Consider the following 19938-nt stretch of genomic DNA (forward strand, 5'->3'; position numbering starts at 1 on the left):
TGATCTGACATTGCTTAACACGATAAGTAATGAATCATTCCACTTGTAATCACAGTGTTAAAAATAATGTTCAAAATATAAAACATTCTCGTGCATTTTTAATCCATCCATCCGTTTTTTTGTACCGCACCTGTTCAAGAAGTTGCGTTAATGGTAAGAAGTTATTTATTTATTATTGCTTAGTGTGGGGCTTGCCCTCCTGGGGGTTCTTCAGACCATGAAGCACCGACATGAGAGCCTGTTACAGGGTTACAATATTGTTTTGTTTTTTCAATAAGTCTCTTAGTTGCTTTCCAGCAGTTGTCTTTTTGTCTTTCGTTCTCGCTCACACTCTGGCTCCAGCCCCAGCCCCGTCTCTCCACCTGGCTGCTGCTTATAACAGAGCGACAGGCGATTAACAAGGCCCAGGTGGGCCATCCACCCACCTGTCGCTGATTTCGAGGCCGGTCCTGGCAACTCCCTGCTTCGTGGCAGGCCACGCCCCCTCCACAGTTAGCTTTAGAATAACAATGTTACGACAAAGAATAAGAGACCTATTATACTCTAGTAATGTTGGTCTTATTTAAAAATAAGACCAACATTACTAGAGTAATGTTACGACAAAGAATAAGAGACCTATTATACTCTAGTAATGTTGGTCTTATTTAAAAATGCACAGGTTTAGTTGTGTTCAGTGTTAAAAAAAATAATTATATGGCTCTTACGGAAATTCATTTTATAATATTTGGATTCTTGGCTCTCTCAGCCAAAAAGGTTCCCGAACCCTGTTGTAGAGGATGTTTAAGGCAGTGCCTTTAAGGCAGTGCCTTTAAGGCACGCCCCCAATTTTGTTGTACAAGTAGTGACGCTACGTAGGGTAACTACATTTCCCAGTAGCATGGTGGTAGCGTGGCCATTTTTTTAACCAATAGCGATCCCTCTAGCTTAGCTATTTTTAGACCCATGCAGCATAGGAGCGTTTTATTTTCGGAGTATTCAATGGTAGTCGTTTGCCTATTGAAAATAACATCACCTTAGATCTCTCTTTCTTTAGCACTTGTCCAAGCGGAGTCAGCTGGGACTGAACAACATCAAAAGCAAACTGTAAGAGCGCAAGGATTTGCATCAAACTGTTTTGCTCTAAACCTTTGGCACTCATTAGCACGACTCTGTCTTTAATGTCGTGGCGTGTGCACATGGCCGTACACAGAGCCAACCATCGCTTTCCCTCGGCGCTAACAAGCAGCTTGTAACCCGGTTAAACAGGCGGCGACTTTCAAAAAGCTGCGGAGAGCTCGTTAAAACAGCAGCAGGATTTTTTTTTTTTTTTTTTTTTTATTAACTGACTTTTTCGAGGCTTACCTTCCTGGACGTGTTGAGCAGCACGCAGCCCGAGTCGTCGCTTTCTGTGGGAAGACAGGACAAAAAGTGAAATGATTATAACATTATTACCGCAAATATTCCACATAATGTATTCAAAACTGCTCACAAATCCTCATTTGGAAGTTGTGTATATAAATACTGACACAAAATAATAATTATTATAAATTAAGAATAATGATAACGATCTTATTAAAAAGAGTAATTTTTGTTTTATTGACTGAATTGACATTCATTATTCAGTAAAGATATAACACATTGGTTTGACTGAATAAATTCATAAAGACAACGTATTTACACCAAATTATTATAATAAATATTATACTCTATGATATGTTCTACACAAAAAATCTATTTAAATCCATTTATTATTATTAATATACCCCCTGATAATAGTATGTTCATCTACACCCCAAAATAATCTATTATTATTATTGTTATTATTATTATAATTTTTTTAGCATTATTATTATTTTATTCCGTCGTTTTTTCCTTAAGCGTTCACAGCCCACAATTTCCGATCAGAACCGTTCGGCTATCAAAACGTTCGGCTTTGATTCGGCAACCAAACTTTCAACTTAACAATATGACGAATTACCAGGAATTCGCGGTTTTCCAGGAATATTATCCCATTGAAAATGAATGGGCCAAATTTCAAACTTGCACAATTCCCACATTTCACACCCAATTTGAACCGATCCAACATCCACTCACCCTAAACATTCAAGCCAATGTGTCCGGTTCCCAATATTCCCAAATTACCAGGAATTTCCCCCCATTCAAAATGAATGGTTTATATACAATCCTCTCTATATCCCACAGTTGTCAACCGATTCGAACCAATCCAACATCCACACATTGCATCGGCAGTTCACCGTTTTGCGCACATTTGGCATTCACACCCAATTCCTATTGAATTTCTTCTTGTTAATTCCGTCTTTTTTTTTCATAAGCTTCCAGCGCCCACAGTTTTGATCTAATTGGAACCGTTCAGGTCTCAAAACATTCGGTTCGGCCAAGAATCGTTAGCTACCAAATATTCATCCTCCCAAAACGCATATATTACACGGAATTCCATTTATTCCAAACATGTTTTCCTTTCTTGATGGCCTTCTCATCCAGTTTTCATCCGATCTGAACCGTTTGAGTATCAAAACATTCTGCCTGGCTAGGACACCATAGCAACTTGTTTTTTTTCTTACTAAAACTCCCAGATTACCCAGAATTCCAAGACATGTTTCCCATTGAAAATTAATGGGCCAAATTTCAAACTTGCACAATTTCCACATTTCTCATCCGATTCGAAATGTTCATCAACACACTCCACTCACCGTGGACATTCAAGCCAACGTGTTCCCGTTTCCGAAAATTCCCAAATTACCAGGAATTTTCCCGCATTAAAAATGAATGGGATATATACAAACTTCTTCATATCCCACATTTCTCATCCGATTTGAACCGTTCCACCATCCACAAACTCCACTCACCCTGCACATTCAAGTTAACGTGTTACCAGGTTTTGAAAGTTCCCCGAATTACCAGGAATTACCCCCGATTAAAAATGAATGGGATATATTGGTATACAAACTTCTTCATATCTCACATTTCTCATCCGATTTGAACCATTCCACCATTCACAAACTCCACTCACCCTGGACATTCAAGCCAACATGTTTCCCTGTTCTGAAAAATTCCAGAATTACCCGGAATTAGCAGGAATTTTTCCCCATTAAAAATGTATAGGATATATACAAACCTCTCCATATCCCACATTTCTCACCCGATTCGAACCGTTCCAACATCCACTCACTCCACTTACCCTGGACATTTACGCCAACATGTTACCGGGTTTCGAAAATACCCAGAATTTCCAGTAATTTTCCCCCATTAAAAATGAATGGGATATATAAAAACTTCTTCATATCCCACATTTCTCACCCGATTTGATCCGTTTCACCATCCACACACTCCACTCACCTTGGACAATCAAACCGATGTGTATCCCAGTTGTGAAAACTTCCATATTAACAGGAATTATCCCCCATTAAAAATTAATGAGCATTATACAATCTTCTGTATACACCACATTTGTCATCCGATTTGAACCGTTCCAACATCCACATACTCCACTCACCCTGAACATTCAAGTTAACGTGTTACCAGGTTTTGAAAATTCTACGAATTGCCAGGAATTTACCCCCATTAAAAATGAATGGGATATATTGGTATACAAACTTCTTCATATCTCACATTTCTCATCCGATTTGAACCATTCCACCATCCACAAACTCCACTCACCCTGGACATTCAAGCCAATGTGTTTCCCTGTTCTGAAAAATTCCAGAATTGTCCGGAATTAGCGGGAATTTTCCCCCATTAAAAATGTATAGGATATATACAAACCTCTCCATATCCCACATTTCTCACCCGATTCGAACCGTTCCAACATCCACTCACTCCACTCACCCTGGACATTTAAACCAACATGTTACCGGGTTTCGAAAATACCCAGAATTACCAGGAATTTTCCCCCATTAAAAATTAATGGGATATACAAACTTCTTCGTATTCCACATTTCTCACCCGATTTGACCCGTTCCACCATCCACACACTCCACTCACCTTGGACAATCAAACCAATGTGTTTCCCAGTTCTGAAAACTTCCATATTAACAGGAATTATCCCCCATTAAAAATGAATGGGCACTATACAATCTTCTGTATACACATTTGTCATCCGATTTGAACCGTTCCAACATCCACATACTCCACTCACCCTGGACATTCACGCATTTAATGATTACATATATAGTATCACTATTAAGTAATAATAATAGTGCGCGAAGTCGAGAAATTCCGGCTGGATATAGTCGGACTCACTTCGACGCACAGCAAGGGCTCTGGAACCACTTCTCTCGAGAGGGATTGGACCCTCTTCCACTCTGGCGTTGCCGGCAGTGAGAGGCGACGGGCTGGGGTGGCAATTCTTGTTTTCCCCCCGGCTCAAAGCCTGTACGTTGGAGTTCAACCCGGTGGACGAAAGGGTAGCCTCCCTCCGCCTTCGGGTGGGGGGACGGGTCCTGACTGTTGTTTGTGCTTACGCACCAAACAGCAGTTCAGAATACCCACCCTTTTTGGGCACACTCGGAGTACTGGAAAGTGCTCCTCCGGGTGATTCCCTTGTCCTACTGGGAGACTTCAACGCTCACGTTGGCAACGACAGTGAAACCTGGAGAGGCGTGATTGGGAAAAATGGCCGCCCGGATCTGAACCCGAGTGGTGTTTTGTTATTGGACTTTTGTGCTCGTCACAGTTTGTCCATAACAAACACCATGTTCAAACATAAGGGTGTCCATATGTGCACTTGGCACCAGGACACCCTAGGCCGCAGTTCCATGATCGACTTTGTAGTTGTGTCATCGGATTTGCGGCCTCATGTTTTGGACACTCGGGTGAAGAGAGGGGCGGAGCTTTCTACCGATCACCACCTGGTGGTGAGTTGGCTGCGATGGTGGGGGAGGATGCCAGACAGACCTGGGAGGCCCAAACGCATTGTGAGGGTCTGCTGGGAACGTCTGGCAGAGTCTCCTGTCAGACAAAGTTTCAATTCCCACCTCCGGAAGAACTTTGAACATGTCACGAGGGAGGTGCTGGACATTGAGTCCGAGTGGACCATGTTCCGCACCTCTATTGTCGAGGCGGCAGATCGGAGCTGTGGCCGCAAGGTAGTTGGTGCCTGTCGGGGCGGCAATCCTAAAACCCCTTGGTGGACACCAGCGGTGAGGGATGCCGTCAAGCTGAAGAAGGAGTCCTATCGGGTCCTTTTGGCTCATAGGACTCCGGAGGCAGTGAACAGGTACCGACAGGCCAAGCGGTGTGCAGCTTCAGCAGTCGCGAAGGCAAAAACTCGGACATGGGAAGAGTTCGGGGAAGCCATGGAAAACGACTTCCGGACGGCTTCGAAGCGATTCTGGACCACCGTCCGCCGCCTCAGGAAGGGGAAGCAGTGCACTATCAACACCGTGTATGGTGCGGATGGTGTTCTGCTGACCTCGACTGCGGATGTTGTGGATAGGTGGAAGGAATACTTCGAAGACCTCCTCAATCCCACCAACACGTCTTCCTATGAGGAAGCAGTGCCTGGGGAATCTGTGGTGGACTCTCCTATTTCTGGGGCTGAGGTCGCTGAGGTAGTTAAAAAGCTCCTCGGTGGCAAGGCCCCAGGGGTGGACGACATCCGCCCGGAGTTCCTTAAGGCTCTGGATGCTGTGGGGCTGTCTTGGTTGACAAGACTTTGCAGCATCGCGTGGACATCGGGGGCGGTACCTCTGGATTGGCAGACCGGGGTGGTGGTTCCTCTCTTTAAGAAGGGGGACCGGAGGGTGTGTTCCAACTATCGTGGGATCACACTCCTCAGCCTTCCCGGTAAGGTTTATTCAGGTGTACTGGAGAGGAGGCTACGTCGGATAGTCGAACCTCGGATTCAGGAGGAACAGTGTGGTTTTCGTCCTGGTCGTGGAACTGTGGACCAGCTCTATACTCTCGGCAGGGTTCTTGAGGGTGCATGGGAGTTTTCCCAACCAGTCTACATGTGCTTTGTGGACTTGGAGAAGGCATTCGACAGTGTCCCTCGGGAAGTCCTGTGGGGAGTGCTCAGAGAGTATGGGGTATCGGACTGTCTTATTGTGGCGGTCCGTTCCCTGTACGATCAGTGCCAGAGCTTGGTCCGCATTGCCGGCAGTAAGTCGAACACATTTCCAGTGGGGGTTGGACTCCGCCAAAGCTGTCCTTTGTCACCGATTCTGTTCATAACTTTTATGGACAGAATTTCTAGGCGCAGTCAAGGCGTTGAGGGGTTCCGGTTTGGTAACTGCAGGATTAGGTCTCTGCTTTTTGCAGATGATGTGGTCCTGATGGCTTCATCTGACCGGGATCTTCAGCTCTCGCTGGATCGGTTCGCAGCCGAGTGTGAAGCGACCGGAATGAGAATCAGCACCTCCAAGTCCGAGTCCATGGTTCTCGCCCGGAAAAGGGTGGAGTGCCATCTCCGGGTTGGGGAGGAGACCCTGCCCCAAGTGGAGGAGTTCAAGTACCTAGGAGTCTTGTTCACGAGTGAGGGAAGAGTGGATCGTGAGATCGACAGGCGGATCGGTGCGGCGTCTTCAGTAATGCGGACGTTGTACCGATCCGTTGTGGTGAAGAAGGAGCTGAGCCGGAAGGCAAAGCTCTCAATTTACCGGTCGATCTACGTTCCCATCCTCACCTACCTCACCTATGGTCATGAGCTTTGGGTCATGACCGAAAGGATAAGATCACGGGTACAAGCGGCCGAAATGAGTTTCCTCCGCCGTGTGGCGGGGCTCTCCCTTAGAGATAGGGTGAGAAGCTCAGCCATCCGGGAGGGACTCAAAGTAAAGCCGCTGCTCCTTCACATCGAGAGGAGCCAGATGAGGTGGTTCGGGCATCTGGTCAGGATGCCACCCGAACGCCTCCCTAGGGAGGTGTTTAGGGCACGTCCAACCGGTAGGAGGCCACGGGGAAGACCCAGGACACGTTGGGAAGACTATGTCTACCGGCTGGCCTGGGAACGCCTCGGGATCCCCCGGGAAGAGCTAGACGAAGTGGCTGGGGAGAGGGAAGTCTGGGTTTCCCTGCTTAGGCTGTTGCCCCCGCGACCCGACCTCGGATAAGCGGAAGATGATGGATGGATTGATGGATATTAAGTAATATTACTACAGTTAAAATGGGGGATGCATTATTGTTTATACATGCAATATCATTTATATTTTATTGTATAAAAGCATGAATTACACTAGTAAATGCACTTGTCACATGGAGAAATAGTACAACATTATATTTAATGACCAATTTAGGTTTATATTTATAAACAGTATGTGTACAAAAGGACAATGTTAATTTTTGTTTATAAATATTATACATGACTCAACTTTATAAAACACCTGTAAGCCTCTAAAATGCGTCAGGAAAAGAAGTCAGAAAAAGATCTTTCCTTCTAAGAAGAGAATAAGACGATGGCGAAGAAACGCCTCGCTGAACACCGATAACACTTTTAATCCCCGCGTCTCAGAGAGCCGAGCAGCGATAAAAAAGTGGGAAGAACCTTTCAGGGTCGGTATCTCGGTTACGTAATCTTCCCTGGCCGTCATTTACCGCGGGGAGGACGTTATTAGCTCAGCGCAGGCTTTCCTCCTCTGCCTGACAGGGAATCCATCACAGCTAAGCCCCGCCCGCCCCGGCCACCAGCAGACATCTTCTTACAAACAAAGAGGTCTGCAGGGAGGAAGAGAAGGGTCTGCGGATGCTTCGGGAATGAGAAGAAGCACAAAGATGTCCTCCAGCCATGAAGCTGCTGCCTCAGTGCGGAGACGGTTCCTAATGTTCACGTTTGATCACACACACGCAGCTTCAAAGTAAACATTTTTTACTTACTGTCGGCTGAAATTTGACTTTTTGGCGAGCCGCTTGCACAAAGTATCAAATTATGTATTAGTGGGCGCGTTGTGGGTTGTCAATAAAGACTGTGTGTACAAAAGCAATACAGACCGACTTTTTTAAATGCAGGGTTTCCCCTTAATGTATTTGATTGTGGCAGTGCGCCATGGTAATATATTAGCCACCACTCCTTAAAAATTAAGACTTTTACTCAAAAAAAATTAAAGTAATATGATATATATTGTAGATTTTTATATATATATATATCTTGATTGGATTATCCAGAGAATAGTGTTCGATACCGTGGTAGAGCGCAATGTAGGTGCGGGAAAATTCACAAGACTACTTCATCTCTACAGAACTGTTTCATGAAGGGTTCCCTCAATCATCAGGAGATTTTAATGGAAGCATTCACGTACAACTATATAAACCATTGTATGTGAATGCTTCCATTAAAATCTCCTGATGATTGAGGGAACCCCTCATGAAACAGTTCTGTAGAGATGAAGTAGTCTTGTGACTATTCCCGCACCTACATATATATATATATATATATATATATATATATATATATATATATATACATATATATATATATATATATATATATATATATATATATATATATATATATATATACACATATATATATATATATATATATATATATATATATATATATATATATATATACATACAACATAGAGTCAAGTTTTGGCCCCCGGCCAAATTCTTTAAGCCTAATGCGGTCCCCTGGTCAAAGAGTTTGGACACCCCTGGTCTATTATAACACCAGAAATAGATGCTAGATTTGTTTCTGGTCATTTTTTAATAAAGAAATAGTGACTAAAAGGATTGGACAGATCGCTAGAAAAAACAAAAAACATTCTCAAAGTGCATTGTACAATAAGCAGCAACAATTGAAAAATAAAGCAAAATTATGTTATGTAAGAAAAAAATATGTTAATATGCATGTCAGCAGATTTGTTTTAAATGTATGTATACATGCTCTTTGTCTTTTTAAAAGAAATATATGCATCACAGCAAATAATGCGATGTTATATTGACCACGACCCCACCGCCACAGGTATCTTGGCAATCGAGGGAAAACCCTTAAATTTGGTTTTTGCTTGTTCATTAAATTTACTTGCTAAATATAACCTCTGCCTTGTTTTTAATGAATATTTACGCCTACTGCGCTACTGCAATGGTCATTATGGTGGCACTTGGAGAGATTTCTGAGGTGATACTTGGTTAAAAAAAAGTTTGGAAACCATCACGGGGAGGAAAAAGGGGCAGTCGACAAATGCTAGGACATGGAGAAGAGGCCTGGCAAGCCTACCAAGGCCTTTGTGATGTGGTGATAAATAAACGCCTTGTGGGAGTTCTTGAACATGTGATGCTAGTGAGTAAATCACGAGCTTGACAAGTAGTTATTGGAATGTTCCAATGAGCGGCCATAACACAACTATGTACTTTAGAGTCATCGTGAAATGGATTTGCAGTATACAGTTTGGTAAATTTTTGTTACTACACTGCGTATCATTTTAAGAGCAGGTTTTTAAATAAGGATAAAATAAGATAATTTCCATACATAGTTAGTAAAAATATTTCACCCAAAAAATTCGATCCGTATTTTATAAAAAATGAGCCTTAAATGCCCCGCAACTACAACTGGTTGCAAGCAGCTATTTCATAGATGCAAAGCATTTAAGATTTACTTTTAATAGATCACTTGAAGGAATGTGTTGCGGAAGGCTGTGTTGTGAGTTGTCCGGTGAAAGGTTGTACAAATACTTTCAAGTTAAAATCCTCATGTCTCGAAAGACAGGTATTTTGCAGATACTCGTATTGGTGAAAGGACAGCACGGTGGTGCAGTAGTTAGCATTGTGCCTCACAGTGAGCAGGTCTTGGGTTCAATCCCCCTGGATTATATACACAGTGGGGCATAAAAGTATTTAGTCAGCCACTGATTGTGCAAGTTCTCCCACTTAAAATGATGACAGAGGTCTGTAAATTTTTATCATAGGTACACTTCAACTGTGAGAGACAGAATGTGGGAAAAAAATCCAGGAATTCACATTGTAGGAATTTTAAATAATTTATTCGTAAATTATGGTGGAAAATAAGTATTTGGTCAACCATTCAAAGCTCTCACTGGTTTTGGCTCAAAATCTCACGTGGCCCCATTCATTCTTTTCTTTACACAAATCAATCATCATGTCCCCTTAGCAGAAAAACAGCCCCAAAGGATGATGTTTCCACCCCCATGCTTCACAGTAGGTATGTTGTTCTTGGGATGCAACTCAGTATTCTTCTTCCTCCAAACACAACGAGTTGAGTTTATACCAAAAAGTTCTATTTTGGTTTCATCTGACCACATGACATTCTCCCAATCCTCTGCTGTATCATCCATGTATCCATTTTGGTAAAAACTCAGCTCGTCTTGTTTGGAGGAAGAAGAATACTGAGTTGCATACCAAGAACACCACACCTACTGTGAAGCATGGGGGTGGAAACATCATGCTTTGGGGCTGTTTTTTTCTGCTAAGGGGACAGGACGATTGGTCCGTGTCAAGGAAAGAATGAATGGGGCCATGTATCGTGAGATTTTGAGCCAAAACCTCCTTCCATCAGTGAGAGCTTTGAATAGTTGACCAAATACTTATTTTCCACCATGATTTACAAATCAATTCTTTAAAATTCCTACAATGTGAATTCGTGTATTTTTTTTTCGCATTCTGTCTCTCACAGTTGAAGTGTACCTATGATGAAAATTACAGACCTCTGTCATAATTGTAAGTGGGAGAACTTGCACAATCGGTGGCTGACTAAATACTTTTTTGCCCCACTGTATATACATATATATATATATATATATATATATATATATATATATATATATATATATATATATATATATATATATATATATATATATATATATATATATATACATATATATATATACATATATATATATATATACATATATATATATATATATACATATATATATATATATATATATATATATATATATATATATATATATATATATATATATATATCAATCCATCAATCCATTTACTACCGCTTATTCCCTTTTGGGGTTGCGGGGGGCGCTGGCCCCTATCTCAGCTACAATCGGGCGGAAGGTGGGGTACACCCTGAACAAGTCGCCACCTCATCGCAGGGCCAACACAGATAGACAGACAACATACACACTCACATATGTATATATATATATATATATATATATATATATATATATATATATATATATATATATATATCTTTACATATGCGCCACTATACAACTATACAAATGCGCCACCAGCAAACTTTTTTTGAACCCCAATGCAAAAAGCCTAAAAGTTTAAAAATCCCTACTGTACATGTAATCTTCAAGTCATCTTAGGGGTGAACACTAACACAGCACCCCAAAACGGTGCTCTTGCATCCAAAATCTGTTAGTGATTGAAGATAAGGAATGTCCCGAACACGCTGGAGCGGTACACTAAATCCAGTCCAAAATGAATAAAAAGTCCACTTTGTTTTGAAGGAAGATTTAGTGTGTGACGACCTTTGAAAAGCATAAATCTGGACTCCATAAAGTGGTAATGATTGCTAAAGAATATTTCCCTCCGGGATTTAACGACACACATCCTAAAAACCCTGGGCAGCGTGCGGCGTGACAAGCTACGTGCAAAGACATCAATCTTGACAATGCTGGGAGGCGTGAGCCAAGGTATCGTTAGCACGCAGCCGTTAAATATCCGGCGGGCGCGGCGTTGTAAAGGTCGAGATTGAATATTATCCCTGAAAAGCGGCGTTCTCATAAACATGCAACGCGGGACATGGATGCCTTGACTACAGCAGACACGTGTCGGACAAATGACGTTTTCACTTGCTTTCCTAAAACAAACACAAACGTTTATTTACTACTTATCAAAGTCAGTACATAATAGAAATTTGTCTGATGAAGTCATTGTCAAGATCCTTAGCGTGGCTAGTGAGCTAGTTAACTGCAAGAGCAGTGCTATCTTCATTCTGCATCAACTGTATGAATGCGGTATAGCTCGATCGGTAGAGCGGCCGTGCCAGCAACTTGAGGGTTCCAGGTTCGATCCCCGCTTCCGCCATCCTAGTCACTGTCGTTGTGTCCTCGGGCAAGACACTTTACCCACCTGCTCCTTGTGCCACCCCCACTGGTTTAAATGTAACTTAGATATTGGGTTTCACTATGTGAAAGCGCTTTGAGTCACTAGAGAAAAGTGCTATATAAATATAATTCACTTCACATTTAGCTAACGTGTTTCACTACACTGTGCCTGTTTTTAGCTCATCTAACTATACATCTTTTTTCAGTCTGTTCTTTTCTAAATACTAATATTGCGCTTCTTAAAATTGACTTCAAGGCTAACATTTTAGCAACTGTACACGTGTTAGCATCCCTAATTAATTTGATCAACTAAATTTTTGTGCGTTAGCATCTATTTAACTGAGTTTATGTTTGTATCGTCATGTAAGTCAGCAATTGTAAAGGCATCATTATGTAAGCGTGCATCTATGTGAGCCAGCATCTTAAGAATTCTTAGTATCTATAAATCTGTTAGCATTTCTGTGTGATCCCATCAGTAATTTAGTCGGAATTTCTATGTGGTTTAGCATATGTTAGCATCTTACATATGTTAGCAATGGTAAGGCTTTTAGTATCTTCATGTAAGTGTGCCTCTCTACGCGAGTTAGCATCTTAAGTGTATTAGCATCACTGTGTGATTGCATCAGTAATTTAGTTAAAATACTAATGATTGGGAGTGGTAAAGAAATGGGAAACTGTCATATAACTACATGCTTCAAAGACACAAAAAAGAAGAAGAATGTTACGTATGTTAGCAATCATAAGGGGTTTAGCATCTTCATGTAAGTGTTCTCTATGCGAGTTAGCATCTTAAGAATTTCAGTATCTATAAATGTGTTAGCATCTATGTGTGATTGCAGCAGTAGTTTATGGAGTGTGAATTATATTTATATTATTTAGTTGGCATTACTCTATGGCTTAGCATATGTTAGCATCTTACATATATTACCAATTGTAAGGATTTTAGCATCTTCATGTAAGTGTGCGAGTTAGCATCTTAAGATTGTCAGTATCTATAACTATGTTAGCATCTATGTGTGATTGCAGCAGTAGTTTAGTGGAGTGTGAATTATATTTGTATTATTTAGTTGGCATTACTCTATAGCTTAGCATATGTTAGCATCTTACATATGTTAGCAATTGTAAGGATTTTAGCATCTTCATGTAAGTGTGCGAGTTAGCATCTTAAGAATTTTAGTATCTATAAATGTGTTAGCGTCTCCGTGTGATTTCATCAGTAATTTAGTCAGCAATGCTATGTGACTTAGCATATGTTGGCATCTTACATATGTTAGCAATAATAAGGTTTTTTTAGCATCTCAATATAGGTGTGTATCTCTTTGTGAGTTAGCATCTTAAGAATGTTTGTACCTCTAAATGTGTAAGCATCTGTCTGATAGCATCAGTAATTTAGTTGGTCTTTCTATGTGGCATAACATGTGTTAGCACATTACATATGTTAGCAATTGCAAGGGCTTTAGCATCTTCATGTAAGTGTGCATCTCTATGCAAGTTAGCATCTGAAGAATGTTAGTATCTCTAAATGTGTTAGCATCTCTGTGTGATTGCATCAGTAATTTTAGTTGGCCCTTCTATGTGGCTTAACATGTGTAAGCATCTTACATATGTTAGCAATTGTAAGGGTTTTGCATGTTTATGTGAGCATGCTTCTCTACTCATATTAGCGTCCTCTAAATGTGTATCTCTGTGCGATAGCATCAGTAAGTGAGTTGGCATTAGCCACACACAGTCATTTTAACAGTATTCATTGGGCGGGACATGATATCACTAACATCCCGGCAATATCTCTGCTATCGTGGCTGTTTATTAAAATGAGAGTAGTGGCAGGTCAAACCACTGCTCATTAAACCTGAAAAGATTTGTTGCCATTTTTTTTTTTTTTTAATATTATATATTACATATATTACATTATGTATATACAATGTCCAGTATCCACTATTTATTTCACAGTCACACTGCTTAGTTTTTTTTGGCTAAAAAGTTACTGAATCCATTTCAACTCGCTCCATCGTGTTCTACAAAAATAAAATTGTTGCTAAATCGTATCGGCCACCACAAATTCCGCGTAAAATCGTATTGTTGTTACAACGAATGGTCACACCCCTAGTGAGTTTGCATGTTAGAATCTTGAAGGATGTGTACATCAAAAATGTGTTAGCATCTCTGTGAGATAGCATCATTAATTGAGTTTTCATCTCTGGGTGTGTTAGCATCCCGAATTAGCAGCTGCATAATTTCGCATCTGTGGGTTTTTGACTCAGTAAGACAACATCTGAGCATGTTTGTGTCGGAAAGTTCTACAGTGAAGTGAATTATATAGCACTTTTTCTCTAGTGACTCAAAGCGCTTTACATAGTGAAACCCAATATCTAAGTTACATTTAAACCGGTGTGGGTGGCACTGGGAGCAGGTGGGTAAAAGTGTCTTGCCCAAAGACACAACGGCAGTGACTAGGATGGCGGAAGCGGGGATTGAACCTGCAACCCTCAAGTTGCTGGCACGGCCGCTCTACCAACCGAGCTATACCCCCCAAAGTGAGTTACCACCTGTAAACCAGTTATTATTAGTGCCTCAACGCGAGTTAGCATCTCAGTGTGCGTTAGCTTCTGCAAAAGTTGTGACCTCTGAATTCTGAGAAGCTTGCTCCCCCGTCAAATTCAAATCTAACAGGGTTCCCCCCTCACCCCCCAAACCCCTTTACCGAGGTGCACCTGAGACTGTTGGCATGGCAACGCTAACCTGTCGACCCTCCGGAAGGGGCCGGCGGAAGGGGGCTGCCTACCCGTCGACCAGGTCAAAATCATGAGCACCTGCAGCCGAGGAGCCGTCAGTCCAGTGAGCACCTGACAGCCGGTCGCCATGGTTACACAGCCAAGGACCGCCGCAAGGAATTATTGGAAAAAGTTCCTGGACGGCTGACAACTGGACTGCAAAGAAAGCTCATCTTCTAAAGTGGGTGGGGCTTTGTTGATCCTTTAGCTTCTGTTTCTATTTTCAGTTTACTTGCCAACTACAGAGATTCTTCATTTCGAGCGTGACCCACATATGCCGTCTGAGACGCTAGCAACACTTGAAACACTTCGGTGTGACATCCGCCGCCGGAAATAGTCCTCACTGCCATTCTAACGTCAATCAAAGCAATTTTAATAGTTCTAAAAACCACAAGTAAGGATCATAGAAATCGGTGGCACATTTTTAACTCTATTAACACACTTCAAGGGTTAATCAAATATCTAAACTTTGGATGCAAACTCCGATATGGATCAGAACCATCAAACAAATAAATAAATCAAGAATATAAACATTTAGAAATACTGTCAATTACTTTATTTTCACAAGTAAAATGATAATATTTGACACGTTAATGTTAGTATTAAAACTTGGTATGCAAAGTAACTAGGGTTGCTAAATGATTAAAATATTTAATCATGATAAATCCAATTTTGTTAATAGTTAACTCAAAATAATCGCAATTAATCGCAGATAGATATAATTTTTCATCATTAATAAGTGTATCTGGGACAGATTTAACACCAGGAGTGGACAATAAATTTTGCCTTATGAAATGTTTTTAAACAGGTCAACACTAAAAGGACAAACAGGATTTAAAGACAATGTAGAAAAAAATGCCTGTGTGTTTTGTGTCTTGCCAGATTTTGTAGGAATATAGAATTTGTATTCCTGCTGTAGGAGCCCTTGCATTCAGCAGAGGAGCAACACCGTGTTTACATAGCACGTTCATGCATCATTAACACAAAATGCGGATTGTTGACGATCATGCTTTGATGCTTTGATTGTAAAAGATGTTTGATATTTCTACCTGAATAAGTTTTGTACATGACATGTTGTTAATGGTCTTCATATTGCTGCATGACAATGTTTTAAACTTCTCTATTTATTAATGAAATATAATATTGAGCCTGCTAATCATTCAGTAATTGAGGACTCGACTAGAACATTTATAAAATATTTCAGTATTTCAGCCAGCTTAAACACCCCTTCCCCTATTCCTCAACTGACTAATTGCATTTTTAGGTGCAAATATCACAGAATAACATTGCAAAACAAATGACAAAGCATAATCGTAATATTGAACACATTTTTTATTTTGTTAATGTAGTTTAACCATGTTTGCAATACAAAAGTCCCCTTTCGACTTCCTGGCCACCCTCTGTCATTTCTGTTGAGATTTTATGTCATCTAATTTACTAAATCAGTCACAGTAACAATCTAGATGTTATGTTATCGCTGCACCGTAATCTGAAAACGGAAGTGAAGCACCACCCACCGATGAACGACGCGCACAGCAGGCATTTTCTGCAGGGACGTCACCTCGTGTCACGGTGAAAATATGTCCTCCTTTTCAGGAGAACAATTTGCCTTTGAACCTGACTTTCCCATAATGTGACCTTTCTTTGTCCATTTCTGCTCGCTATTTTCCCGCTTGTGGCTCACCACTAACTAGTGGACTGCAGCCAAGTTACCCGGTACAGACAGAGGGTGTGTTAATCGCTCGTGAGAAAATTTGTGCCGTTATTGAAATTCATAGTTAATGCATTAACTGTGACAGCCCTAAAAGTAACCCAACATTTTGATGACAATGCTAATACTATCACAATACAGCGATGATATTGGATATGCAAAAAAAAAAATTGTATGATAGATCACAATATCTCTGTAGCAATTTTTTTCATCCCACATAATGTGTACAAAATATTACGGATAATGACAGAACACGACTTCAATTTGAAATAAAGTTGATGATAAATTTAGAAAATTTAGCCCTGATCCAATTTGACATTTGTTTACTATGTTGCAACAGAAAAAAGATATCAATATTTTTTCCAGACAAAATGCTACCTTTCATTTACCTAGGAAGTTGGAATTCGGAACTCGGAAAGACGTCACAGCCGAGTCGTAAGTTTTCCGGTTATGATTATGCAAATCAAGACGGCCATATCCACCAAAGCCATTTTTGCACTTGACTTGTCTGAATATAAAAAATTTTGCGTATTTTTCGGATTATAAGTCGCATTGTGCGACATATACTCCGGAGCAACTTATGTGTGAAATTATTAACACATTACCGTAAAATTTTAAATAATGTTATTTATCTCATTCGCGGAAGAGACGAAGAAAATGTCAGCAATCGTCACACACAAGCCAACAATCGTCACACACACGTCAACCAATAAGAATTCAGGGTGGGAGGGTCGTGGCAGAAGTGCATTGTGGGTCATGGGATGCTAACTGCTATATGCTATTGCCGTAGCTATTTAAATGGATCATTTCATCGTTGGCGGTAACTTATAAAAACTGAGAAGGGCTGAACAAAAATGAAACCAAAAAGGAAATCATGTACTGCAGATTACAAGCTGGACGAAGTGAAATATGCAGCAGAAAACGACAAGAGGAAGCGGCGCATACCTTTGGAGTTGGCAGAGTTGTTTAGAAGCGACATCGAGGAAGATTTCATGGAATTTATTGATTAGGAGTTACAGATTGTTTGGTAAACGTATAGCATGTTCTATATGTTATAGTTATTTGAATGACTCTTACTATAATATGTTACGTTAACATACCAGGCACGACCTCAGTTGGTTATTTATGAGTCATATAACGTACACTTATTCAGCCTGTTGTTCACTATTCTTTATTTATTTTAAATTGCCTTTCAAATGTCTGTTCTTGGTGTTGGATTTTATCAAATACATTTCCCCCCAAAATGCGACTTATGTGTGACGTATATATGTTTTTTTCCTTCTTTATTACGCATTTTTTCCGCCGGTGCGACGTAAACTCCGGAGCGATTTATAATCCCAAAAATACGGTATATGAAAATATGCACTTTGTACGCCCTTCAATCACGGTGGACGAAGAGGAAACAGACATTATTGCTAGCGACGTGTATACCACATGGAGGAAATGTTGTTTTCGCTACAGCAACGTTACCATATATAAACGTACGACAGTATATGGTGGATTTACTGCAACAAAAACTAATCAGAGAGGCAAATAAGGGATATTATAGAAGCGGATATCATTGTTCACATCCAAGGCAGCCCTCTTTGAAATGAACTCGGGGGTGGTGAGTATGCTTCCACTTTCCGAGTCGGAAATCTGACCTCGAGGAGCGTTCCAGTTGAAAAAATTCCGACTTCCCAGTACAAATTGAACGCACCAAAAGTTAATGTCAAAGCAGTTTTCTGCTTCAGTGATGTCACAATCTAATCCCTGCTCCCTCCCTCTACAATACAGGTGTCAAACTCGAGGCCAGATCTGGCCCCCAGATCATTTTACGTGCCTCCCGAAAGCCTGGATATAGCATGCGCCATTAAAGTTTAGTTTATCCTTTTTTTACTACCGTATGTTCCAGACTATGCAGTAGGAAAGGGATTCATATGGCCCCAGTTGTCTCGGTTTACCAGACACATGAACCGTGACAAATTGGGGGGCGGTGCACTATTTACGTTCGTCGCCAGATGGCAGTAGTGTTGATTTTATCTAAAAATGTGTTTTGTGGCAATTCCGAATTTGACCACAGCGTGAGTTGCTATGTACAGCGGCGCCTTCCATCATTTTCAGCAGATTGTATTGCAAATTGATTACCCTCCCCAGTCCTCTCACGCGGGATCCACCCAGGAATTGGGCCAAATGAATCCCTTCCCTACTTTAAGCCGCTACTTTTTCCCCCATGCTTTGAACCCCGCGGCTTATACAAATGTGCGGCTAATCTATGGATTTTTGTCCGCTAACGGCTAAATTATGGAATGAATTAAGCAAAGAAATCAAACAATTTGCTAAAATGGTCCACTTTAAGAAACTGTTCACAATTTTAAGTGGAATCCTTATCAACATCTTGAACCGTATTAAAACAGGACAACATCAAATGTATCCCATAAAGGATGAATAAAGACATCAATGACTTCTGCTTTGTTGGATCAGTCATTTTACAATTACAATCTGTATATAAACATTTACAAAATCTTCACCACGTTAATATGTAATTTCTCAACATACCAGTATTAATCAGCGGCTTATAGTCCGCAGCCGCCTAATATATGAAAAAAATATTTTTGTCCTCTAAAATTTAGTGAGTGCGGCTTATACACTCGTGCGCCTTACAGTCCGGAAAATATGGTTAATATATTTGCAAAATACATGCAATTGCGTATCTTTTAAACTTGAGTATTATATAATAATGCAGCAAATGTTAAATTATCATACATTCCAAATTTACCGTGAATTGATGAACGTGGACCCCAACTTAAACAAGTTGAAAAACTTACCATTTATTGTTACCATTTAATGGTCAATTGTACTGTACTGTACTGTGCAATCTACTAATTAAAGTCTCAAGAAATCAAACTTTGTTCTTATTAAAATAAAGATAAATACTTAAATATATTTTTGACTCACCGCAAGTTATCCATCAACTTGTATACTGTAGAAATGACTCGAGTTTTGGCAACTGAGCAAAAAAGTTTTTATTTATTTATTTAAAGTGTGTATTAGAAATATATAGAATGATCAAATGCATCGACAATCGTGTAATATCATGAAGAAAATCTCTATAATCATACATTATTTAAAGAGGGCAGCCATTACTGTGATTTGACCCCGCCCCCGGTGAGGACAAGTACAGTACTGACCTGATCCTGGGCTGATCTGGTTTTCGTACAGGTGGGTGTCGTCTCTGCAGGTGACGGGCGATTCCTGTCCCTCCTCCGGGCCCTCGGGGTCCTCGTCTTGCTCCACCTCCCTCTGCTCTGAGGACAGGAGGACACGGCGTCAATGCTGACATGCAAAAAGCGTGAGGTTTGCTTGACTGTTGTTCCGATGCAGCACACTTTTTACAGGACTCGTCACACCTTTATCAGCCGACCTTCAAGCCAACACTTGACGTCAAACTCGAGCGACCTGTTTCATTCAAGTCCTACCTTAAATCTCATTTTCATAC

General features: G+C 40.7%; 1 protein-coding gene across 5 annotated transcripts in view; it reads right to left on the minus strand.

The window, feature by feature from the left end:
* slc4a11 (solute carrier family 4 member 11) overlaps positions 1-19938 on the minus strand; it is a 303990-nt gene that overhangs the window by 152382 nt on the left and 131670 nt on the right. For all 5 annotated transcript variants that reach the window (XM_061894871.1, XM_061894875.1, XM_061894874.1 and 2 more), the window contains 2 exons: positions 19631-19747; positions 1342-1385 (listed from right to left, as the gene is read on the minus strand). In XM_061894871.1, the coding sequence (XP_061750855.1) occupies positions 1342-1385; positions 19631-19747 (161 nt within the window). The remainder of the gene's footprint in view (positions 1-1341; positions 1386-19630; positions 19748-19938) is intronic.

This window comes from Nerophis ophidion, linkage group LG03 (genome assembly GCF_033978795.1).
Source record: "Nerophis ophidion isolate RoL-2023_Sa linkage group LG03, RoL_Noph_v1.0, whole genome shotgun sequence".
Lineage (NCBI taxonomy): Eukaryota > Metazoa > Chordata > Actinopteri > Syngnathiformes > Syngnathidae > Nerophis > Nerophis ophidion.